Here is a 24444-nt window from a genome sequence, read left to right on the forward strand (position 1 = left end):
TGGGTGCAGCGCCTGGCGTAACAGGGACCCCGAGCTCAGACCCAGCACATGCTAGTGGCACCCAAGGCCTGCGGACCCCCCACCGAAGCCCGGCCCGCGTCCCTTGGCCAGCCAGAGCGGAGCAGAACGAGGCTGCCAGGAGGTGGGTTCTCCGGCCGCGAGGGGGAAGCGCCCCACGGCCCCCGGGCAGGAGGCGGCAAGGAGGGCCAGGCGGACGCAGACAAAGCCAGCCAGATCCTTGCCGGATCTCGACTGCTCGGAGCCAAGAGTGTTGCACACGTAGCCACGTTTGGGCCAGTTGTGCTGCGTCGCACGACGTGGAGCCTCAGAGAGACCCCTGGGGGTCCGCAGCCTTCGTCCCACAGCCCACAGGTCTCTGTTCTCCAGCCAAAGGGTTTGGGGGCCGCACACAACGAAAGGCTGAAGCCCCCGGTTCCTGCTGCACGCGGCCGGGTTCGGTTAGTTCTGCGCACGGCCGCTGGCTGCGGAGAGAGCTCAGCCCTTCCGCTCGCCCGTGGCGCAGGCTGGGGAAAAGGAGGCTCCCGTCACCACACTGTGCACGAGAGTCAGTGCACTGTATGGTGCAGGCTGGTGAAAAGGAGGCTCCCGTCACCACACTGTGCACGAGAGTCAGTGCACTGTATGGCGCAGGCTGGGGAAAAGGAGGTTCCCGTCACCACACTGTGCACGAGAGTCAATGCACTGTATGGCGCAGGCTGGGGAAAAGGAGGCTCCCGTCACCACACTGTGCACGAGAGTCAGTGCACTGTATGGCGCAGGCTGGGGAAAAGGAGGCTCCCGTCACCACACTGTGCACGAGAGTCAATGCACTGTATGGCGCAGGCTGGGGAAAAGGAGGCTCCCGTCACCACACTGTGCACGAGAGTCAGTGCACTGTATGGTGCAGGCTGGGGAAAAGGAGGCTCCCGTCACCACACTGTGCACGAGAGTCAATGCACTGTATGGCGCATGGCGAGGCGGGGCAGACCCCTTCCGGCCCCTGGCTGAACACAGGGCTGGCCTGCACCCGGGCGCGGGACCGGGGGGGTTGTGCGGCGCCCCGTGCAAGGCCCCCCCGCTTTCAGGGGCGGGGCGGTGCAGAGTCCCACACAAGGCTCCCGTGCTGCCCCTCAGTCCTGTGGTGCTCACGCCAACACCGCCAACCCCGTGCTGCTCCATGCAGACACGCTGAGCTGTGGGCTCAGGCCAGGCCGGCGTGCGAGGCCGGGGAGGGAGCCCGCCCAGGACCCGCAGCGCCAGCGGCGCCCGGGTCGCCACGGAGACCAGTTCTTTGGGGGGGCTCCATCCCGGGGAATTGCCAGGCAGGACGCCTGGGTCCCTCCTGGCTCTGCCGCACTCACAGTGTCCCAGGAGACCAGCTTTGCACAGGCGGGGGTGGGGCAGAAGGGCTCAGCGACCCCCACCTGACCCGGATCAGCCACTGCACAGACGGGTGACAGGGCCCATCGCCCCCCCCCCCCCCGCCCCACGGCCTGAGGAGCAACACAAGCATGTGCCCCCCATTCATTCCCTCCACAGAGGTGTGAGCACGCAGGAGAGAACCCAGGCATCCGGCTCTAACCGCCCAGACCCCCTCCCACCCCAGAGCCAGGAGAGAACCCAGGCCTCCTGCTCTAACCGCCCAGACCCGCCTCCCCCCCCCCCGAGCCAGGAGAGAACCCAGGCGTCCTGCCTCCTCAGCCCCCGGGAGCCCCAGTCCAGGCCTGCGTGAGGTGCTGGACGGACGGTCACTCACGGCTACCGAAGGGCCCAGCCCATCCTAGGCTGGTTTCCCAGGACAGCCTGGGACGTCCTGCTGCTGTTGGCACCGGGATCCTGGGCCCCAATTCGGGCCGATCGCACGAGAGGAGACTCGCGAGGCTTGTGCAGCCTCAGCCGGAGCCAGAGGCCAGGTGGGAGCTCGCCGTCAATGCGGGGCGGGGGGGACCCCGCTGATCCGAGAACAGGGGGGACCCGGGCAGGGAGCCGCGCTCTGAGCACGGGACGGTTCTAGGAGGAGCCGGGGAACCCCCTGGCTACGTTCACTGATGGGACTCCATGACAGCGCCTCAGCTCCAGTCCTGCGCTCCCTGGCACTCAGGAAATCAGTAACGGCGCCAAGCCAGGCAGGTGCGAGAGATGCCTGAGGAGTCAGCCAGAGCCCTGCCCTGCTCCCGGAACGCGGCCCACGCTCATGGCGCCCAGCAAGGCTTCACCGCGTGGCTTTCAAGACAGAGCCTGGACCAATTCCTTTAGCCAAGGGGTCCCAGGTAGGAGCCGCTCCCCAGGGCGCTGGGGAAGGAGCGGACCGAACCTGGACCTAGACGCACAGATCACCAGGCCAGAAGGGACCATCTGCACCTCCTGGATAGCAGCCGTCACTCCCGTTCACCCAGGCTGCATCTTGCCTTTCTTCCCGACGGGCTCCGGCCTCGCAGAAGCTGCAGGGCCTGCTGACACGGGAACCGAGACCAATTCCGCTGGCCGTTTCCACGCCTCCTCTGCGGACTGGCCACGGCGGAGGGGAAACCCCACCCCACTGGTGCACGTTGGCAGCCCTGGATTGCTCCCGGCACATCCTACAAGCAAACCACCGGCGCTCAGCTCATAAAACCTGGCCCCGGCCCAGTCCAGCGCCACACCTCCGGCGCCCGCTCTTCAGTGGTGCTGCAATCCCAGGAGCCGAGCGCCTCCCCATCTTTAGTGCACTTCTCAGATTCCTGATCAAATGGTTTGCCACCAAAATGCTGTTTGGTCAAAAAGAAACTTTCCGCGAGGGCGTGTGGATTTGATGAAGTTTCGTTTGTGGGGCAAGAAGGGGGGTGGAACAAAGCATCTCAGCCCCGGCCGAAATGTATTTTAGGGTCTAAATGACAGATGGCTCCATTTGTCATTTCCAAATGGATTTGAGTTTCTATTCTAAAGGATAATATAAGATACAATTAAAGTCCGTAGAAATTGGAAGGAAATTTGTTGACTTTCTAGGAATGTTCCAATTGTATTTCATACTCTAGATTCTAACAAGGTGCGATTTAGCGCAGCGTTTGGGAGGAGCAGAGCAGAGCTCTCGGACGGATGGACGGACGCGCTACCCTTCGGAAGGGAAAATCCGATGCCCAGCTACCAGAGGCGAGTGGCTGCTCGGTGGCCAGGCTGCGCCGGGGAGCAGAGCCACCAACGGGAAGCAGCTGGGAAGGGGCTAATGCCGTTCTCAGGAGCGGCAGGCGGAGCTCGCCAGAGGGAACCGTCCCGCTCTGCAGGCTCAGCTGCAGCCGCGTCCGGTTCTGGGCACCGCACGTCAGGAAGGATGGGGACAAACTGGAGAGAGGCCAGAGGAGAGCAGAGGGCTGAGCCCAGCCTTCACATCCATTAAGGGCTGTGCTAACGAGGATGGGGAGCAATTGTTCCCCACGGCCACTGCCAGGAGGAAACGCAGCGATGGGAGGGAGCCGCGAGTAGCTGCTAGGAAACGCTCTGTAACTCGGACAGTTCAGCTCTGCAATCAGCTGCCCGGGGAGGCTGTGGGATCCCCGGTGTCGAACAGGTTGGGATCCTCTGGCTTCCCTTGGTCCTGCCGCAGGGCTGCACTAGACGCCTCTGCAAGGCCCTTGTCAGTCCTACGGCTCAGGGCTTCTGTGACGTTCCATGTAGGGACTGTCTAAAGAACACAATCTACGCTGGAGAGACGCTCGGACTCGGAAGGAGACTTTCCAACCTCGGGCCAGTTCAATCGCTCATTTTCCAACGTATCGTCTTTCGTATTCGAAATTCTAATAAAAGACAACTGGAAAGCATTGAAATCCGAAGGAGACATTTTGATTTCATCAGAACGTGTCCATTCTTCGGTTCTCTCGTTACTGTGTCAATTCAAACGAACAATTAAAAAGGTGAAAATCGGAACAAAACATCAGGACGGTTCAACCACCCCGGAACAAAGCGATTCCCAAATTTCGTTTGGTGGAAAACTGCCGTTGTTTTACGAGCCCAGATGTCAAGGCGGCGGGATTTCCCCCAAACCACAACCTGAGGCCCCCGCAGGACCCCTGGATTCCTCCCCGGCATGGGTGCCCCGGCAGCCTGAAGAGACAAAGCGACTTGCAGCGTAGATCAGCCGTGAACCTGGAGTCGTTCAATACCAGGCCGCTGCCCGAAGCTCTGGGCGTGCGCAGCGCCTGGCGCAGTAAGGCCATAAATCTAGATTACCCATTGTCACGCCTGGATGCCATGGCGATACCACTACCGAGTTCTAGTTGATTTGCCGAGGTAGTGGGGCCTTCTCAGGACTCCTGGGTTCTTTTCCCACCTCTGCTAGCTGCTGTGGGACCTTGGGCAACTCACTTCCCTGAGCTGTGCCTCAGTTTCCCCTCCTGCTGCTTTGTCTGGTTTAACGATCTGCTCTTTGGGGGAAGGGCAGTCTCTCGCTGTGTGCGTGGGCGTGTGCAGGCCCCAGCACGATGGGCCTCTCCATCTCCGGTGCCTCCAGGCGCTGCCCGTTTGCCCTAATTCTGCTGACTGGCTTTTCACCCGGGGCAGAAGAAAGCAGGAGGGGCCGAGTCTCGGGGCCCTCGGAAAGGCCTTGTTCCCCGGGGCGCATGCGTGCGCAGCATCACCCAGCCGTCGCCAGAGCTTGTGCCGCTACCCCGGCTGCTGGTGCGTGTTTCCCCCACGGGAAAGGGCACCGTAAATCACAAGAGTGACTCCCTGGGCAGCCTTTCGACTCAGCCCGGGCCCGGGAGCCGGAGCCGCCCGGGGCGCACACGCCCGGGAGCCGGAGCCGCCCGGGGCGCACACGCCCGGGAGCCGGAGCCGCCCGGGGCGCACACGCCCGGGAGCCGGAGCCGCCCGGGGCGCACACGCCTGGGAGCTGGAGTGCAGAGCGGCAAGGAAGGGAAGAGATGAAGGGCCAGGGCTTTAAACTCTGCCTTCCTTCCTGCTGCACCCCAGGCAGAGCCTTTCACACGCCCGGCTAGTGGGCACCTGAGCGGCGGGCCCAGGTGCCTCCACGTTTTACCCCTTTGAAAGGGCCCTGATCACCGACCCGCTGGAAAAAAAGGCCCCTCTGGGCCCAAAAACTAAGGACATCTAAAGTCCCTGGTTTTTAAAACCTTCCGTACGAGTCCCCCTTCGGAGAGACCGGGCGGGACCCCAGCATCAGGAGCTGCATAGATCCCCCCCCCCCAGCATACCGGGAGCTGCCCCCCACTGTGCCAGGAGTAGCAGAGACCCTGCCCTCAACTGAGATCAGGGCTCCCCCGGCCGGCCGGCCGCCAGATCTGACCTCTCCAACCTGAACAGGCCTTGTCCTAGCTAGTGAGCCACCCGACAAGGCAAAGGGTGGGGACGGGAAACTGAGGCCCAGGGCAGGGAAGGGACTTGCTCAGTCACCGAGCAGGTCTGAGGTACGAGCTGGGAACGACCCGTCACCGTCGCACGGCACCTAGAGAAACCAAAGGTGAGACCGGCACGGGGCCGGCCAGAGCCGCTCTGGGAGCCCAGGGCGCCCCACAGGCCGGAGCCCAGGGCGCCCCACAGGCCGGAGCCCAGGGCGCCCCACAGGCCGGAGCCCAGGGCGCCCCACAGGCCGGAGCCCAGGGCGCCCCACACGGCCGGAGCCCAGGGCGCCCCACACGGCCGGAGCCCAGGGCGCCCCACAGGCCGGAGCCCAGGGCGCCCCACAGGCCGGAGACCAGGGCGCCCCACAGGCCGGAGACCAGGGCGCCCCACACGGCCGAACACGCCCAAGGCGGCTCCCCCTTGGCTGGTGTGGGCGGCCGAGCGCCCTGGGTCGGCTCCTTTCACCCAGCCGCCCAGGACAGCCTCGGGGGGGTCACGCCAGACGCATCACTGAACTGCTAGAGCCCCACCCAAAACACCAGCCAGCCCCTCCTGCTGGTTAGGAGACAGAGCCCAGCACCCGCCGCCAGGGAGGAGCTCGGCTATTCGCTTGGCAGGGGGCTGCCGGGCGCGGGGGGCTGCTCACCCAGGGCTCACGCTGCCCCCCCCGAAGAGCAGCGCGCCACCCAGCACTGGACAAACGGCAGCATTGTGAGGGGAACATCACCAGACCCCGGCTGCGATCGGGGGGACCCCCCATCTCTGCTGGGTGCCGCACAAATCCTCCCCCCCCAGCTGTGATCAGGGGACCCCCCCATCTCCGCTGGGTGCCGCACAGACCCCCCCCCCACGGCTGTGATCGGGGGACCCCCCCCGGCTGCGATCGGGAGACCCCCCCCATCTCCGCTGGGTGCCGCATAGATCCTCCCCCCCGGCTGCGATCGAGGGACCCCCCCATCTCTGCTGGGTGCCGCACAAATCCTCCCCCCCCCGCTGTGATCAGGGGACCCCCCCCATCTCCGCTGGGTGCCGCACAAATCCTCCCCCCCCCGGCTGCGATCGGGGGACCCCCCATCTCCGCTGGGTGCCGCACAGACCCCCCGGCTGCGATCGGGGGATCCCCCCATCTCCACTGGGTGCTGCACAAATCCTCCCCCCAGTTGCAATCCGGGGACCCCTCCCATCTGTGCTGGGTGCCCCACAGATCTGCGCCCCCCAGCTGTAATCAGGGGACCCCCCCATCCATGCTGGGCGCTGCACAGACACCCCCTCCTCGGCTGTGACCGGGCACTCGTTTGTGTCAGGCTCCCCAAACAAGCCTGGGGACCCCTGTTCATGCCAGGGGCACACAGACCACCCCCAAGATGGGGGGATCCCTCTGCACAGCCATCCACCTAAGCTGAGATTCATGGGCCCCCGATTGTGCTGGCTGACACAGACAGGGCGAGAGGGGAAACTGAGGCACAGAGGTGAAGTAATTTGCCAAAGGTCCCAGGGCAACTTGGTGTCAGCGCCACGAAGCGTGACCCCCGCGCCTGGCAAAGCCAGGCTCAGCTGCGGTGCTTTCCGAGGGCGAGAGACATCCCCAGTGACCCGAGGCCGAGGGGCCGTCGGACACCGTCCCCAGCGCAGAAGGGGGGAGAGACGGTGCCCTCAGCTCAGCCGCCGCTCGAGTCACACGCCCCTTTGCAGCAGCTCGGGCAACGCTTCGCCCACAGAAAGGGCCAAAATAAAGCATCCCTGGGCCTTTTGTGCCAGCAGCTCCCAGAACGGGCAGGGGTTCCCGTCGCCACAGAGGGGGCCAGATGAATGCAGGCCCAGGGTGCATCGGTGCTGAACACGGGGCCTCTGCAGCCGTCTGGGTGGGTGGGCGAAGCCCTGAGGGCTGGGCCGCCGGGCGATGGCAGGAGGGGGAGCAGCGAGCGCCCCCATCCCAGGAGGCTGGCCGGGAAACACTCAGCCACGGAGCCGGCTTTCTGCACATGCTGCCCTGTCTGGGGACACCCGGCCACCAGCTCCAGCCGCTTCCTCAGCGCACGAGACGTTTGAACCCGACTTGGCAAAGAGAGAGAAGATGATGGCGGGGGAGAGCGTCCCACTGCAACCAACTAAAACCCCAGCGCCAAGCCGTCAGCAACACAGGCAGGACCCACTCTGCCCCCGGGGCAACAGCCTCACTCCCCTCCGGTGAGCACGGGATTTCTGCAAGAGAAGGCCCAGATTCCGACAGCCGGATCCCGGCCGGCGTCAATCGGCCCGAGCCCCAGCGGAGCCCAGGGGCCGGATCCCGGCCGGCGTCAATCGGCCCGAGCCCCAGCGGAGCCCAGGGGCCGGATCCCGGCCGGCGTCAATCGGCCCGAGCCCCAGCGGAGCCCAGGGGCCGGATCCCGGCCGGCGTCAATCGGCCCGAGCCCCAGCGGAGCCCAGGGGCCGGATCCCGGCCGGCGTCAATCGGCCCGAGCCCCAGCGGAGCCCAGGGGCCGGATCCCGGCCGGCGTCAATCGGCCCGAGCCCCAGCGGAGCCCAGGGGCCGGATCCCGGCCGGCGTCAATCGGCCCGAGCCCCAGCGGAGCCCAGGGGCCGGATCCCGGCCGGCGTCAATCGGCCCGAGCCCCAGCGGAGCCCAGGGGCCGGATCCCGGCCGGCGTCAATCGGCCCGAGCCCCAGCGGAGCCCAGGGGCCGGATCCCGGCCGGCGTCAATCGGCCCGAGCCCCAGCGGAGCCCTTGGGCCGGATCCCGGCCGGCGTCAATCGGCCCGAGCTCCCACGTAAAGTTACAGCAGTTCGGTTGTCCTGCAACAGCTGCAAGATCCAACCTGTAGATTTTAAGATATTTAAGTTGCTGTCTGAACTTCTGCATCACCCAGGCTGCAACTTGGTGGTGGCAGGCACCTACTTCCGCCTCCGACGTACAGGAGCAGAGTCAATGCCCTTTGCTAAACTACCTCCCGGCTTCCATGGGCTGGCAGCAATGTTGCCGGGGTACCCGGCCATGTCCCAGCTCATGGCCCAGCCTGGGGTGGGGGCCCACCCCGCTGCAGCCTGACCCCCTGCCCACGGAGATCACTGGCTTCATCTGCCAGAGGGATGGATTTGAGCTGCCAGTGAAAAGCACGGCCCCCCCGTACATCCCCCGATGCTAACCAGAAGCTGGCCGGGTGTCACGCTCAAACTGGCCGAGGGAGCTCCCGTTGCCCGCTGAGAAGGGAGCTGGAACTTGAATGCCAGGCGCTGGGATGTTGCTGGAGTCTGCCAGGACGGGGGCATGCTCTCCGCGGTCTGGTACTGCCTTGCCGAGACGCCACGCCACGCCACGCACCGCGCAGACCCTCTCGTCTATGGCTAGAACCCCCCGTCTGGGATTGGGGTCCCCGTTGTGCTGGCTGCTCATAGACCCCCCCGTCTGAGGGGTCTGGGGTCACACAAGGTGCTGCATAGACCCCGACTGAGGTCAGAGCTGCATCCCCCCCGTGCAAGGTGCTGCACAGATTCCTGCCCCCCCAGGTGAGATCAGCGCCCTCCCATGTCCCCAACACTGCACAGACACCCTCCCTGCGCCATCCCTGACCCAAAGATCTGCAGGTCTCAGGAGAAACGGAAGGGCTGTATCCCAGCCTTCAGCGTGTCAGGGACACATTCTAGCAGGACAAGTGAGACGCCGGGGCCTTCCACTGTCATCAATTAGAATAATTAATGCTTGAGGCCGTTAGTGGGGAGGGCAGGGTCTGTGTATAAAGGGGCCCCCGATCGCAGTTGGGGCTGGGGACGGGGTCTGCACAATGGGGGGCCCGAGCAGTGCCCAGCACACCGGGCCCATTCGCAGTCGTGATCTCTAAGCCCAAATCAGTCCTAAAATCGTAACCATGCACATGGCCCCGCGCCCGCCGGCTGAGCGTGCAGTGAGGTGAAATTCCCCCCCAGGCCGGCCCTGAGACCTGGCTTGGGGAAGTGACTCAGCAGAGACCCAGGGCGAGAACCCAGGCACCTGGCAGCCCAGCCCAGAGCCAACATTTCGAACCAGTTTCACTTTCTGCTCCCTGCCTCTCCCCAGGCAGAGAGCACCACGGGTCGCAGCCGCTATCTGCAGAGGACACTTACAAGAGACTTTGACTATTCTGCTTTCCAACCCCTCCAGCTCCCAGATTTCAGGGGGTGGGGGAGCGAAGGAAGACTGAACGCCAACGCCAGGCGGGGGGGGGCGGCCGTGGTGGGCTCAGGGTAAGCACGAGTTAAAGCGTGTCGCGATCTGAGCCGGCTCCGGCCGCAGATCACCCACCACTGGAGGTGCTTGCGAACGGCGGCTGGGCTGTCGGGTTCCCGAGAACTCCGAAGCAGCAGCCCCAGCCCCGAGCCACCGGACACTGCACTGGTGGACGTTCACATACACAGTCAGAAGAGGCCTGCGGAGTCAGGCCTGATTTCCTACCTCCACCTTGGTCCAGCCGATCCCAAACCACTCTCTGTATGATCCTTTCACCCAGCGCCAGATTTCCACGCCCGCCTCGGGACCCCCCGGCTGCGTTTGCCACCACACCTCGTAGGAACTTCTTCACATTCACAACTGAAAAAGCCCTGGTCCCGGTGAGAGCGAAGTTCACGTCACGCACGAGGCGACGAGAACGAACCCTACGCTTCGGGCACAAATTGGAGCATCTCCTACCAAGGCAGCCTCCAACCTGCTGGTTCCTGGAGCGGAGAGAAAGGTGGCCAGCTGCGGCCACCCCGCCCGCGCTCGGAGGGCGCCAGACGGACCAAGCTCCCCCAAACGGCACAGTGTGATCCCTTGCAATAACGACACTCCAGCGCTGGCTGCACAGCACAGAGCAGAGCCCGTTCAGCAGCCCTTCAGCCTCCAAAAATATAATCCCTGTGGCCCGGCCAAGGTGCTGCCCGCTGGGCTTCCGCGGCTCGCCCGCCCACCGCTGGCAAGGGGGCTCCGCCCTCACGGTGCAGCAAGCCCGCGCCTGCTCCACACCCTCGATGCACCAGGAGTGCCGTTAACAAACCACCACACGCCAGGCGGCTACTCCCTAACGCCCAGTCTCTTCTCCATCATGGCTATCAGCGCAGTCGCCAGAGCAAGCCTGCACTCACCAAGACTGGGGGTCCCCTCGTTCCTGCTCACAAACATCGGGGACCTTCGTCACACCAAGCATAGCACAGGCCCCCCTCAACCTGGATCGGGGCCCCCCATCGCAATGTAGTAAGAGGAGGCCCTGAGATATAAACCTTGGTGTCAAGGCCTGGTCTGAGGCCTGAGGCCTGAACTGAAGTCATGGTCAAGGCTTTGCTCACATAAAGCAAAGTGAAGCCGTGAGCCAGAGGCAGGCCCTGCTCACAGGAGCTGGCAAGGAAAGGGCTGATACGTACCTAAAAGGTCCTGGACATTCACACACTTGCACATTCCACACAGATAACAAGGAACAGGCCGGCCCATCCCAATGACAGGGGCAAAAGGGGAATATGATGGATAGAGTTGTTTTGATCGAACCAACATGTACAGGGTAGAAGGTGGCACCTAAATCCGTAGAGAGGTTGAACTTTGCTGCGTAGAGGGGTGGCCCCTCCATACGTTAGGATGATGTGTAACTTGTTTGTATCTGGGTATAAGAATGCACCCCTGGGGCGGTGCCTTTGTCCGGCCGAGGGGGCAGTGGAAAGTCCCGCCACTGACTGAGCCGGGTCCATTGCCAAGAGGCACTTTCTCGTCGGATGCCCTGAGTTAGGCTAAGAAACCTACAGGGAACTGCCATTGTGTCCGAGGTCGCAATAAACCTAGCCGACGTGGCTTTGCATCTTACTGGACTCTGTGGTTATTGGGGGTTCTCGTCGGGTCTGCTGTCAGCTATCTGCGCAGAGCTGGGACAGCACACAGAGGGAACACACACACGCAGCCGAGTGATATCAACACTGGAGAGAGCAGAGCACCACACCGGTACAGCTCTGACAACACTGGTGACCCCGACCGCTGATCTGGTGAGTAAGCGAACCTGCCGTGGTAAGAATCGCAATCCAACATGGCAGCAAACCTCGAGCTAGGGAACCCCCTGATCCCCTCCCTTTTGATCCTCACGGAGTTTGATAACTCCTGGACCCGCTGGAGTGCCACTAAGGGGGGTCCATATTGTCCCAACCCACCCAACTAGCGTAGCCAATTCATCACAAGGCTCATGACACACAGTGGGTTTTCGCCCCACAGCCCCAGCTCCTGGGGTCAGAACGTCAGACTTCAATTTCCAGTGCGCACAAGCCCAGAGCAAACCTCGAGAAACCGGACCCCCAGCAGCACAAACCCATATTCAGGTTATTACACAGATCTGGTTTGGGAACCTTTGGGGCAAGCTGAGAGACAGACGACAAACCTCCCACCAGGAACGCAGCTGCCGGCCCCTGTTTGTGCCTCTCAGGGACGGGATGTAACATTTCGGTGACCTCCCTTAAGAGCGTGTGGCAAACATGGGCTGGAGCGGGGGGGCGAGTTGATGGCTCCTGCTTCGGGGGTTTTGCCAACTGCTCTCCTGAGTGCTACCTAAGCTGTTCGGAGTGGCCGGAGCTCTCACGGCCCTGCCATCTCGGGCACTGGGGACATGTTGCCAATGCTCGGGTCCCTTCTCCAAAGGGGGCTAAGCTAGCAGCCAGAGGGGCTCTGGCTCGGTGGTCTCCAGCCCAGGGCGTTGAACCAGGATCCCAGCTCCCGGAGACAGTAGCCTCCAGCCCTTTCATTGGCGCTTTGGTTCCTCTTTGGACACCGCATCTCCAAGACGCAGCGTCAAAATGAAACGGATGCAGCCAGGTAGGGGCTGATCAGCAGGTTTTTGCCAAATAAGAGCTCAGTCTCCATAAAACCGGGCTTCCACAGCCGATTCGGGTCTTTCCCCTTCGAAAACCACCCCGCCTGGAACCATTTCCTCCGGGTGCAGCTTCATGCCACGTCCCTAAAAGCCAACTCAAAATATTGAAGCTTACGGGTCGCATGGGAGTGAACATCTCTTCACACTCCCAGCTCAAAAGAACAGCTTCTTACATGATCGTCTGCCAATTGCAGCGATGCTCAACATTTATCCATAGTCACCAATTAAAGCTGCACAGAACAACACAGTCTCAGCCCCACAGAGCTTACAATGCACGGCAACAGCTATGCAAATCATTCCCAGCCCGGTCTGGGCCCCTGGTACAGGCCAGACGTTAATACCACCTCGGTGACACGCACTCCGGATTCACCAGACCCTGAGTAACCCAAACGCCCAGGTAAGCCAGGTGGCTCGTGCTGGCTGCGAGCGTAACTCTCAGAGTAAGTTTCTCCCCAGAGACGGCTGCTTTTCTGTCTCCACTGGAAATCCCGGCTCCTGTAAGCCCTATTCCGATGCCATGCAAGGAGCAACCGTTCATGTCCTACGAGTGTCACTCTCAAACAATCCCCTCCTGCAAAATTCCCACGATTTTGTCAGGTAAACAGAGCGATCCGGTCAGGTGTCCCCACGGTACACAGAAGAGTCGGGCAAACCAGTGGAAGAGGAAGCCTGAAGCCAGGAGATCGGCGGGAACAATTTATGCCCGAGGGAAAACATCATGAAGGTGACCCCAGTGGACAGGGCTCAGGTGAGAGTCTGCACTGGGATTACCAGAGGGGCTGGTGGGAGTGTGGGGGGGCACCCGTCCAGGACACTGCAGGAGTTGGCATAGGATGGACACTGCTTTGATGCTGCCCAGCAATAATGCCTTAGCGTGAGTGTGCCCCGACTCGCTGGGCTGGCTTGAGTGGGGCGGTGAGGTGTTTGCACGAGCATGCAGGCCACGGCACTTTGGGGCCCCGGTGTGGGGGGCTGGCAGGAGTCAGGGGCTCCTCCGGGGCTGGCATGGGGTAGCTCGGCGGTGGTACGGGGTTAACGTGAGCCCGCGATACTGGGGAAACTGGCCTGAGCCTGCTGCACCTCGAGGCTGGAGCTGCTGTGAGCCGAGGCAGCTAGGGGCTGGCATGGGCGGGACCTCAGCTCCCAAACACCAAAGGGGTGACATAAGCAGAGGCTGGGCAGCACCTGGGCACGAGGGGGCTGAGTGTGGGCAGGGAATGGGGTCAGCATGAAGAGAAAGGGGGTGACCTGGGAGTGTGGCTGGCTTGAGTGGAGCCAGGACAACATCATGAGGGCAAGGGGCTGGGGTGGCATCACAGGACTTGATGTGAGGACAGGAGGTGTTGGCGTGAGCCACGCCATGCAGCACCACAGGACTGGGGGGCTGGCACAGGTGGGGGGCACCATAGTGCCACGGAGGACTGGGACGAGAGGAAACAGAGCTGCCATCAGTGGAGCTGGTGTGAGTGGAAACAGGGGCAGGGGTGCTGGCGTGAGCAGGGCTGGGTGGCACCACAGGGCCAGGAAGGGATGCGCAGGAATGGGGCAGCACTGGAGCTGGTGGGGGGGCTCTGGGGGAGCAGGCCTGAGGGCTCGGCAGTAAAGAGGCTGGTGAGAGTCGGGGCACGACAGAGCTGGGAGTGGGCACAAGAGGGACCCAGAGCAACAGCAGGTTGGCGTGAGGGGCACCAAGGGGAAGTGTTGGCATGAAAGGGGGCTGGGCCACATGGGGTGGGTGGTGTGAATGGAACTAGAATGGTGCTGCTCACATCAACACCTCCGAGGGGGCTTGGCCTGAGCGGGGCTGGGGGGGGTCGGGACTAAGGAGTTGGTGGGAGCGGTCCAGGTTGGCGTGAGCTTACTCAGGGGTTGGCATGGGCTAGGCCGAGGGGATCGGCACTAGAGGACTGGCGTGAGCTGGACTGGGGGATCGGCGTGAGCCGGGTGGGTCAGCACCAAGGGAGCTGGCGTATAGTAGGCCAGGGGAGTCAGCAATGGGGGGGTTGGCGCGAGTCAGGCCGGGCAGCACCTAGGGGGCTGGCGTGGGAGTCGGGCCGGGCAGGGCGGTGCTGAGGGGGCTGGCGCGAGTCGGGCCGGGCCTGGGGGGGGATCGGGGCTGAGGGGGTTGGTGCGAGTCGGGCCAGGCAAGGCGGCGCTGAAGGGTTTGGCGGGAACTGGACCGGGCCTGGGGGGCACTGAGGGACTTGGCGCGAGTCGGGCCGGGCGGCACCGAGGGGGTTGGCGCGAGTCAGGGGGGGCGCTGAGGGGGTTGGCAGGAACTGGGCCGGGGGGGCACCGAGGGGGTTGGCGCGAGTCGGGCCTGGGGGGCACTGAGGGACTTGGCGCGAGTCGGGCCGGGCCTGGGGGGCACTGAGGGACTTGGCGCGAGTCGGGCCGGGCGGCACCGAGGGGGTTGGCGCGAGTCGGGGGGGGCGCTGAGGGGGTTGGCAGGAACCGGGCCGGGGGGGCACCGAGGGGGTTGGCGCGAGTCGGGTTGGGCCTGGGGGGCACCGAGGGGGTTGGCGCGAGTCGGGCCTGGGGGGCACTGAGGGACTTGGCGCGAGTCGGGCCGGGCGGCACTGAGGAGGTTGGCGCGAGACGGGGTGGGCGCTGAGGGGGTTGGCGGGAACCGGACCGGGCCTGGGGGGCACCGAGGGGGTTGGAGCGAGCCGGGCCGGGCCTGGGGGGCACCGAGGGGGTTGGCGCGAGCCGGGCCGGGCCTGGGGGGCACCGAGGGGGTTGGCGCGAGCCGGGCCGGGCCTGGGGGGCACCGAGGGGGTTGGCGCGAGCCGGGCCGGGCGGCACCGAGGGGGTTGGCGCGAGTCGGGGGGAGCGCTGAGGGGGCTGGCGCGACTCGGGCCGGGCCTGGGCGACACCGAGGAGGTTGGCGCGAGTCGGTCCGGGCCTGGGGGGCACCGAGGGGGTTGGCGCGAGTCGGGCCGGGCGGCACCGAGGGGGTTGGCGCGAGTCGGGCAGGGCGGCACCGAGGAGGTTGGCGCGAGTCGGGGGGAGCGCTGAGGGGGTTGGCGCGAGTCGGGCCGGGCCTGGGGGGCACCGAAGGGGGTTGGCGCGAGTCGGGGGGAGCGCTGAGGGGGTTGGCGCGAGTCGGGCCGGGCCTGGGGGGCACCGAGGGGGTTGGCGCGAGTCGGGGGGAGCGCTGAGGGGGTTGGCGCGAGTCGGGCCGGGCCTGGGGGGCACCGAGGGACTTGGCGCGAGTCGGGCTGGGCGGCACCGAGGGGGTTGGCGCAAATCGGGCCGGGCGGCACCGAGGGGGTTGGCGCGAGTCGGGGGGAGCGCTGAGGGGGTTGGTTGGGAACCTGGCCGGGGGGGCACCGAGGGGGTTGGCGCGAGCCGGGCCGGGCCTGGGGGGCACCGAGGGGGTTGGCGCGAGCCGGGCCGGGCCTGGGGGGCACCGAGGGGGTTGGCGCGAGCCGGGCCGGGCCTGGGGGGCACCGAGGGGGTTGGCGCGAGCCGGGCCGGGCGGCACCGAGGAGGTTGGCGCGAGTCGGGGGGAGCGCTGAGGGGGTTGGTGGGAACCGGGCCAGGCCTGGGGGGCACCGAGGGGGTTGGCGCGAGTCGGGGGGAGCGCTGAGGGGGCTGGCGCGAGTCGGGCCGGGCCTGGGTGACACTGAGGAGGTTGGCGCGAGTCGGGCCGGGCCTGGGGGGCACCGAGGAGGTGGGCGCGAGTCGGGCCGGGCGGCACCGAGGGGGTGGGCGCGAGTCGGGCCGGGCGGCACCGAGGGGGTGGGCGCGAGTCGGGGGGAGCGCTGAGGGGGTTGGTGGGAACCGGGCCGGGGGGGCACCGAGGGACTTGGCGCGAGTCGGGCCGGGCAGCACCGAGGGGGTTGGCGCGAGTCGGGGGGAGTGCGGAGGGGGTTGGCGCGAGTCGGGCCGGGCCTGGCGGGCACCGAGGCGGGTGGCGCGAGTCGGGCCGGGCAGCACCGAGGGGGTTGGCGCGAGTCGGGCCGGGCCTGGGGGGCACCGAGTGGGTTGGCGCGAGTCGGGCCGGGCGGCACCGAGGGGGTTGGCGCGAGTCGGGCCGGGCGGCACCGAGGGGGTTGGCGCGAGTCGGGCCGGGCGGCACCGAGGGGGTTGGCGCGAGTCGGGGGGACCGCTGAGGGGGTTGGTGGGAACCGGGCTGGGGGGGCACCGAGGGGGTTGGCGCGAGTCGGGGGGAGCGCTGAGGGGGTTGGTGGGAACCGGGCCGGGGGGGCACCGAGGGGGTTGGCGCGAGTCGGGGGGAGCGCTGAGGGGGCTGGTGCGAGTCGGGCCGGGCCTGGGCGACACCGAGGTGGTTGGCGCGAGTCGGGCCGGGCCAGGCGGCACCGAGGGGGTTGGCGCAAGTCGGGCCGGGCCTGGGGGGCACCGAGGGACTTGGCGCGAGTCGGGCTGGGCGGCACCGAGGGACTTGGCGCGAGTCGGGGGGAGCGCTGAGGGGGTTGGTGGGAACCGGGCCGGGGGGGCACCGAGGGGGTTGGCGCGAGTCGGGGGGAGCGCTGAGGGGGCTGGTGCGAGTCGGGCCGGGCCTGGGCGACACCGAGGTGGTTGGCGCGAGTCGGGCCGGGCCAGGCGGCACCGAGGGGGTTGGCGCGAGTCGGGCCGGGCCTGGGGGGCACCGAGGGACTTGGCGCGAGTCGGGCCGGGCGGGGGGGGCACCGAGGGACTTGGCGCAAGTCGGGCCGGGCCTGGGGGGCACCGAGGGTCTTGGCGCGAGTCGGGCAGGGCGGCACCGAGGGGGTTGGCGCGAGTCGGGGGGAGCGCTGAGGGGGTTGGCGCGAGTCGGGCCGGGCAGCACCGAGGGGGTTGGCGCGAGTCGGGCCGGGCCTGGGGGGCACCGAGTGGGTTGGCGCGAATCGGGCCGGGCGGCACCGAGGGGGTTGGCGCGAGTCGGGCCGGGCGGCACCGAGGGGGTTGGCGCGAGTCGGGCCGGGCGGCACCGAGGGGGTTGGCGCGAGTCGGGCCGGGCGGCACCGAGGGGGTTGGCGCGAGTCGGGGGGACCGCTGAGGGGGTTGGTGGGAACCGGGCTGGGGGGGCACCGAGGGGGTTGGCGCGAGTCGGGGGGAGCGCTGAGGGGGTTGGTGGGAACCGGGCCGGGGGGGCACCGAGGGGGTTGGCGCGAGTCGGGGGGAGCGCTGAGGGGGCTGGTGCGAGTCGGGCCGGGCCTGGGCGACACCGAGGTGGTTGGCGCGAGTCGGGCCGGGCCAGGCGGCACCGAGGGGGTTGGCGCAAGTCGGGCCGGGCCTGGGGGGCACCGAGGGACTTGGCGCAAGTCGGGCCGGGCCTGGGGGGCACCGAGGGACTTGGCGCAAGTCGGGCCGGGCCTGGGGGGCACCGAGGGACTTGGCGCGAGTCGGGCAGGGCGGCACCGAGGGGGTTGGCGCGAGTCGGGGGGAGCGCTGCGGGGGTTGGCGCGAGTCGGGCCGGGCCGGGCGGCACCGAGGGGGTTGGTGCGAGCTGGGGCCGGGCCGGGCGGCACCGAGGGGGTTGGCGCGAGTCGGGCCGGGCGGCACCGAGGGGGTTGGAGCGAGACGGGGCCAGCGGCGGCGGTGGTGGCGCAGAGGATGATGGCGCGAGACGGCCCGGGCGGCACCGAGGGGGTTGGCGCGAGTCGGGCCGGGCGGCACCGAGGGGGTTGGCGCGAGTCGGGCCGGGCGGCACCGAGGGGGTTGGCGCGAGTCGGGGGGAGCGCTGAGGGGGGTGGCGCGGGACGGGCCGGGCCGGCCGGACCCGAGGGGGTTGGTGCGAGCTGGGGCCGGGCCGGGCGGCACCGAGGGGGTTGGCGCGAGTCGGGCCGGGCGGCACCGAGGGGGTTGGCGCGAGTCGGGCCGGGCGGCACCGAGGGGGTTGGCGCGAGTCTGGGGGAGCGCTTAGGGGGTTGGCGCGAGTCGGGCCGGGCCTGGGGGGCACCGAGGGGGTTGGCGCGAGCCGGGGCCGGGGTGGGGTGGGGGGGCTGAGGAGGTTGGCGCGAGCCGGGCTGGGGGCGGGCACTGAGGGGGTTGGCGCGAGCCGGGCCGGGTGGGGGGGGCAGGGGGTTGGCGCGAGCCGGTCCGTAGGTGGGGGGGTCAGCACTGGGTGAGAGGTTGGCGCGAGCCAGGCCGTTGGCCCGGGGGGGGGGAGGTTAGCGCGAGGGGGTCAGGCTGGCGCGAGCTGCCCTTTGACCTCCCTCCCCTCAGCCTCCTCCCTCCGCCCCCAGGTGAGGGGCGGCCCCGCCCCGGTCAGAGGGGGCCGCTGTGACGCACTCGGGACCCCCCGGGCGCGCGCGAAGGGGAGCGGGAGGAGGGGCCGCCGCGAGCGGGAAGGAACCAACAGCCGCAGCCCCCCGCGCGCGCTCCCCCTCCTCTCCTGGCGCGGGGCCCGCGGGATGGGCCCGTCCGCCTCCCCCCCGCGCGAGGGAAGCGAATGGTCCCGTCTCCGCCTCTCCCCTCCCTCCCCCGGCCACTCACAATCTCTCCTCGTCTCCGCTCGGCGCCGCCGCCATTTTCTTCGCAGCGAAGAACCCGCGGGGACTGAGGGGGGGCGGGGGGGAATAGACCGAGCCGGAGAGGAAACCCGGAGCGACGGGCCCCACCCCTCCACTGCCACTGGACGACGATGCTGTCGCTCACCATGCCGCAGCTCGCTCATTGGCGTGCGCCGTTCGACCCGACGGGCGGGGCCGGCGCGCTCCCGGCGGCCGTTGGAATTGGCGCGAAGCGCTGTCAGTTAGAACGTTCTAAAGAGGGAGCGGCTGAGGAAGCGCGCGCGGATCCTGATTGGGCCCCGGCTGCCCCTCTGCTCGCCCGTTGGTCCAGCGGCCCATCGGTCACTTTCTAAAGGGGGCGGGCAGCGGCCTCAGGCTACGAAGGTTTGAAATTTAACGGTTTTAACGGTTTTTCCCTTTAACCGTCACCACAACCGCTCCTTCCAGCGGCCTTTCACGGCGCAGGCGGGGTCACCACCTCAGCCACAGCACCGCCCTGCCGCTCCTCCTCAGGCACCAACCCGTGCGTGGGTATCGCCACACCCACTCTGTGGCCGAGGGCTGCCCTAGGCCCCCCAACATGGCTGCCCCGGGCCCCTAACATCGTCCCCCCAACATGGCCGCCAAGTTCGCCCTGGGCCCCCCAACATGGCTGCCCCATCATGCCAAGGCCCCCTGGGCCACCCAACACGACCGCCCCATCACAGCAACGCTGCCCCAGTGCCTCCCCAACATGGCTGCCCCATCATGTCCCGGCCACCCCAGTTCCCCCCAACATGGCTGCCAAGTTCGCCCTGGGCCCCCCAACATGGCTGCCCCATCATGTCCCGGCCACCCCAGTTCCCCCCAACATGGCTGCCAAGGCCACCCTGGGCCCCCCAACATGGCTGCCCCATCATGTCCCGGCCACCCCAGTTCCCCCCAACATGGCTGCCAATGCCACCCTGGGCCCCCCAACATGGCTGCCCCATCATGTCCCGGCCACCCCAGTTCCCCCCAACATGGCTGCCAAGGCCACCCTGGGCCCCCCAACATGGCTGCCCCATCATGTCCCGGCCACCCCAGTTCCCCCCAACATGGCCGCCAAGTTCGCCCTGGGCCCCCCAACATGGCTGCCCCATCATGTCCCGGCCACCCCAGTTCCCCCCAACATGGCCGCCAAGTTCGCCCTGGGCCCCCCAACATGGCTGCCCCATCATGCCAAGGCCCCCCTGGGCCATGCAACATGGCTGCCCTGTTACACCAGGGCCGCCCCAGGCCATCTAACATGGCCACCCCATCACGGCAAGGCAGTCCCCGGCCCCCCAACATAGCTGCAGTCACATCAAGGCTGCTTTCCCACAACTACTCCCCCTAGCCATGGCCACCCACTCAGTCCACCACGTCCCCTCCTCCCCAGCACTCTGCAAGTCCCCCATGACTCTAGGGCAGGGGTAGGCAACCTATGGCACGGGTGCCGAAGGCGGCACATGAGCTGATTTTCAGTGCCTGGGTCCTGGCCACCTGTCTGGGGGGGCTCTGCCTTTTTTTTTTATTTTAAATGAATCTTCTTAAACATTTAAAAAACCTATTTACTTTACATACAACAATAGTTTAGTTATATATTATAGACTTATAGAAAGAGACCTTCTAAAAACATTAAAATGTATCACTGGCACGCAAAGCCTTAAATTAGAGTGAATAACTGAAGCCTCGGGCCAGCACTTCTGAAAGGTTGCCGACGCCTGCTCTAGGGTCACGCCCAGACCACCCCTGACCCTGCCCTGGCCTCACAATCACGATGGCTCTGCCCCATCCCTTCCATCAGCCCTGGCTCAAGGCCTCACAGTCGTGCCAAGGCTGCCCCCCGCCCCCAACTGCCTCAACCTTGTACGGTGGGCCTCGGACACCACTTTGTGCCACCTGTGGCTATGGGGGGCTGAGGCCATCCTGCCAATGCAGGCGAAACTCAGCCCCCCAGCTGTGGCACCCACTGATCGGACTATCAGGGACGCCAACACCCGTACACACGCCTCAACATGCCACCTTGTCTAGCTCAGAGACGCCAGCCTCCTGGAGGTGCCCAGCCTGGTCGGTAATAACCCAAGCCCAGCAGCAGAGGGCTCTGCTGTCCCAGTCGGAACCTGGGCCCTAAGCGGGTATATGGGACATGCCTGGCTAAGGCGTGAGGCATTGGGACAAAGGGGGGAATGACATGGGGGGCTGGGAGCCAGGACTTCTGGGTTCTGTCCCTGGCTCCGGGATGGGAATGGAGGGGGCCTCAGACAGTGCAGTGCCCCAGACGGCATTTAGCCCCACACCCCAATGTATCCCCCCGACCAACACCCCCCAGAGGGGAAAGGCCCCATGTCCCATTCCCTGTCCCCCTGAGCCAGCCAGCCCATGCCCCTGTCCCAGGTGGATGAGGGGTGGGGTGGGGGGCTGCCCACTCCCACCCCCCAGGAAGCGCATGGCGAGATGAGCTGAGCTTTAATTGGCCTCACAACAGCTGCTGCGAGCTAATCCCCCCCGACTTTAATTTCTGCCCATGCACTCTGTCCCCACAGCGGGGCGGGGGACACAGGGATTATAACCCCCCCTCACTCACATCTCCCCATCCTAGTGCCTGGGTGTCAGGGCCTGGCCGGGGCGGCCAGCTCCAGGATTGGTCCAGGGGCCCGTAAGGCGGGGCTGCCTGGATTTACACCCCCCCTGTTTCTGGGGGGGACGCATCCTGCCCTGATTTCGCTGGATCTCTGCCCAGCCCCTCCTCTCCCCTGCCCAGGGCTGACGAAAGATGCTAAAAGTGGCATCCTACCCCTTCATCTAGAGCCTGGGAATGTGGGGCAGGGGGTCACAGCACCATGGGGGATAGTGCAGCTGGGATGGAAGGGTGGTGACCCCAAATAGACTCCCCAACCTACAGCCCCCTGCTAGCCCAGCCCTGCCCTCCCACAAGCTCTGCCGGTGCCCCTCACTCCCGACCCGCAGCCCCTGCTAGCCTGGCGCCAGGCTCCCCCAGCTCTGGATAGGCTGGGGCTTGTGGCAGGGAGCTCGGCCCACTCCATGCCCCACGCACTCCCGCTAATCCCTATCAGCACAAGCTCTCGATTTAGCCCTAATCCTGGCTCCTTGAGGTGATTCCCCCAGCTCCTATGGGGATTTGGCCCTGGCTCCCCTGTGGGGCGGCAGGGCCTGGGCACTTGTGAGAGGGGGAAGGGGTGTAAATCCTGATTGCCTTTCCAAATTACACCCCTGCAAAGACTCCTGGGAGATGTAGTCCCCCCGCCCCCCCCGCCTGTGGCACCAGGATTCATGGTGTCATGGTGCCATCTAGTGGCACGTTGCCAGCTGTGCAGAGCCCAGAACAGCAGAAAAGGTGTGAGGGGGGCACAGGGTTGTTGGCACACTAATCACTGGTTGGATGGCGAGGAGGGGCAGGCAGACAGCAATGTGGGGCGGGGTGGACCGTGGGGCAGGCGGGAAGGTGCAATATGGGGCGGGACAGATCCTGGGGTCGGGCGGGCAGACAGCAGTGTGGGGTGGGGCGGATCATGGGGTAGGGTGGGCAAACGGCAATATGGGGCAGGGCGGATCATGGGGTGGGGCAGGCAGGTGGCAATGCGGACGGGTAGCGGGGCGGGGTGGATCGTCGGGTGGGGCGGGCAGGTGGCAATGTGGGGCAAGGTGGATCGTGGGGCGGCACAGGCACACGGCAATGTGGGGCGGGGCGGATCGTGGGGTGGGGCAGGCAGACAGCAATGTGGGGCGGGACGGATTGTGAGGTGGGGCGGGCAGGTGGCAATGTGGGGCAAGGTGGATCGTGGGGCGGGACAGGCACACGGCAATGTGGGGCGGGACGGAATGTGGGGTGGGCTGGTGGCAATGTGGTGTGGGGCAGATCGTGGGGCGGGACCGGCAGACGGCAATGTGGGGCAGGAAGTATCGTGGGCAGGACGGATTGTGGGGTGGGCTGATGGCAATGTGGGGCGGGGCAGATCATGGGGTGGGGCGGGCAGGTGGCAATGCGGACGGGTAGCAGGGCGGGATGGATCGTGGGGCAGGGCGGGCAGACAGCAATATGGGGCGAGGCGGATCATGGGGTGGGGCGGGCAGATGGCAGTACGGGCAGGTGGTGGGGCAGAGCAGATCGTGGGCAGGGAAGGTGCAATATAGGGTGGGACGGATCGTGGGGCCAGACAGATTGTGGGGCAGGCAGGTGGCAATGTGGGGTGGATCGTGGGGCGGGGTAGGCTGCTGGAAATGTGGGGCGGGGTGTATCATGGGGAGGGGCGGGCTGGTGGCAATGTTGGGGGGTGTATCAGACGGGCGGGCAGACGGCAGAGTGGGGCGGGCGGGCAGACAGCAGTGTGGGGCGGGGCGGATCGTGGGGCTGGACAGATCGTGGGGCAGGCTGGTGGCAGTGTGAGGCGGGGCAGCTCGTGGAGCGGGCAGACGGCAGAGTGGGGTGGGACGGATGGTGAGGCAGGGCGGGCAGACGGCAGAGTGGGGTGGGACGGATGGTGGGGCAGGGCGGGCAGACGGCAGAGTGGGGTGGGGCGGATCGTGGGGCAGGGTGGGCAGACGGCAGAGTGGGGTGGGGCGGATGGTGAGGCAGGGCGGGCAGACGGCAGAGTGGGGTGGGGCGGATCGTGGGGCACGGTGGGCAGACGGCAGAGTGGGGTGGGACGGATGGTGGGGCAGGGCGGGCAGACGGCAGAGTGGGGTGGGACGGATGGTGGGGCAGGGCGGGCAGACGGCAGAGTGGGGTGGGCCGGATCGTGGGGCAGGGTGGGCAGACGGCAGAGTGGGGTGGGGCGGATGGTGAGGCAGGGCGGGCAGACGGCAGAGTGGGGTGGGGCGGATCGTGGGGCAGGGGGGGCAGACGGCAGAGTGGGGTGGGCCGGATGGTGGGGCAGGGGGGGCAGACGGCAGAGTGGGGTGGGACGGATGGTGGGGCAGGGCGGGCAGACGGCAGAGTGGGGTGGGCCGGATCGTGGGGCAGGGTGGGCAGACGGCAGAGTGGGGTAGGGCGGATCGTGGGGCAGGGTGGGCAGACGGCAGAGTGGGGTGGGGCGGATCGTGGGGCAGGGTGGGCAGACGGCAGAGTGGGGTGGGGCGGATCGTGGGGCAGGGTGGGCAGACGGCAGTGCAGGCAGCCACAGGGGGCTCCGGCACGTTGCAGCCCCGAGGTGGGATGGGGGGTTCGTGCCCGTGCCCCGCGGTCAGTGCCCGTGCACCATGGTCGGTGTGCTTGCCCCGGGGTCGGTTCCCGTGCCCAGGGGTCGGTTCCCATGCCCAGCGGTCAGTGTGCTTGCCCCAGGGTCGGTGCCCGTGCCCCGCGGTCGGTGCCCGTGCCCCGTGATCCGTGTCGGTGCCCGTGCCCCGCGGTCGGTGTGCTTGCCCCACGGTCGGTTCCCGTGCCCCGTGCTCCGTGTCGGTGCCCGTGCCCCGCGGTCGGTGTGCTTGCCCCACGGTCGGTTCCCGTGCCCCGTGATCCGTGTCGGTGCCCGTGCCCCATGGTCGGTGCCCGTGCCCCGTGATCCGTGTCGGTGCCCGTGCCCCGCGGTCGGTGTGCTTGCCCCACGGTCGGTTCCCGTGCCCCGTGGTCCATGTCGGTGCCCGTGCCCCGCGGTCGGTTCCCGTGCCCCGTGCTCCGTGTCGGTGCCCGTGCCCCGCGGTCGGTGTGCTTGCCCCAGGGTCGGTTCCCGTGCCCCGCGGTCGGTGCCCGTGCCCCGCGGTCGGTGTGCTTGCCCCAGGGTCGGTTCCCGTGCCCCGTGCTCCGTGTCGGTGCCTGTGCCCCGCGGTCGGTTCCCGTG

At 67.0% G+C, this 24444-nt stretch overlaps 1 protein-coding gene across 1 annotated transcript in view; it reads right to left on the reverse strand.

The window, feature by feature from the left end:
* MECP2 (methyl-CpG binding protein 2) overlaps window positions 1-18728 on the reverse strand; it is a 35619-nt gene extending 16891 nt beyond the window's left edge. The window contains 1 exon segment of the mRNA XM_045000693.1: window positions 18630-18728. Coding sequence (XP_044856628.1) covers window positions 18630-18664 — 35 coding nt within the window. The 5' untranslated portion in view covers window positions 18665-18728.
* Between the last annotated feature and the right edge of the window lie 5716 nt (window positions 18729-24444).

This window comes from Mauremys mutica, unplaced genomic scaffold, assembly GCF_020497125.1.
Source record: "Mauremys mutica isolate MM-2020 ecotype Southern unplaced genomic scaffold, ASM2049712v1 000710F_np12_obj, whole genome shotgun sequence".
Classification (NCBI taxonomy): domain Eukaryota; kingdom Metazoa; phylum Chordata; order Testudines; family Geoemydidae; genus Mauremys; species Mauremys mutica.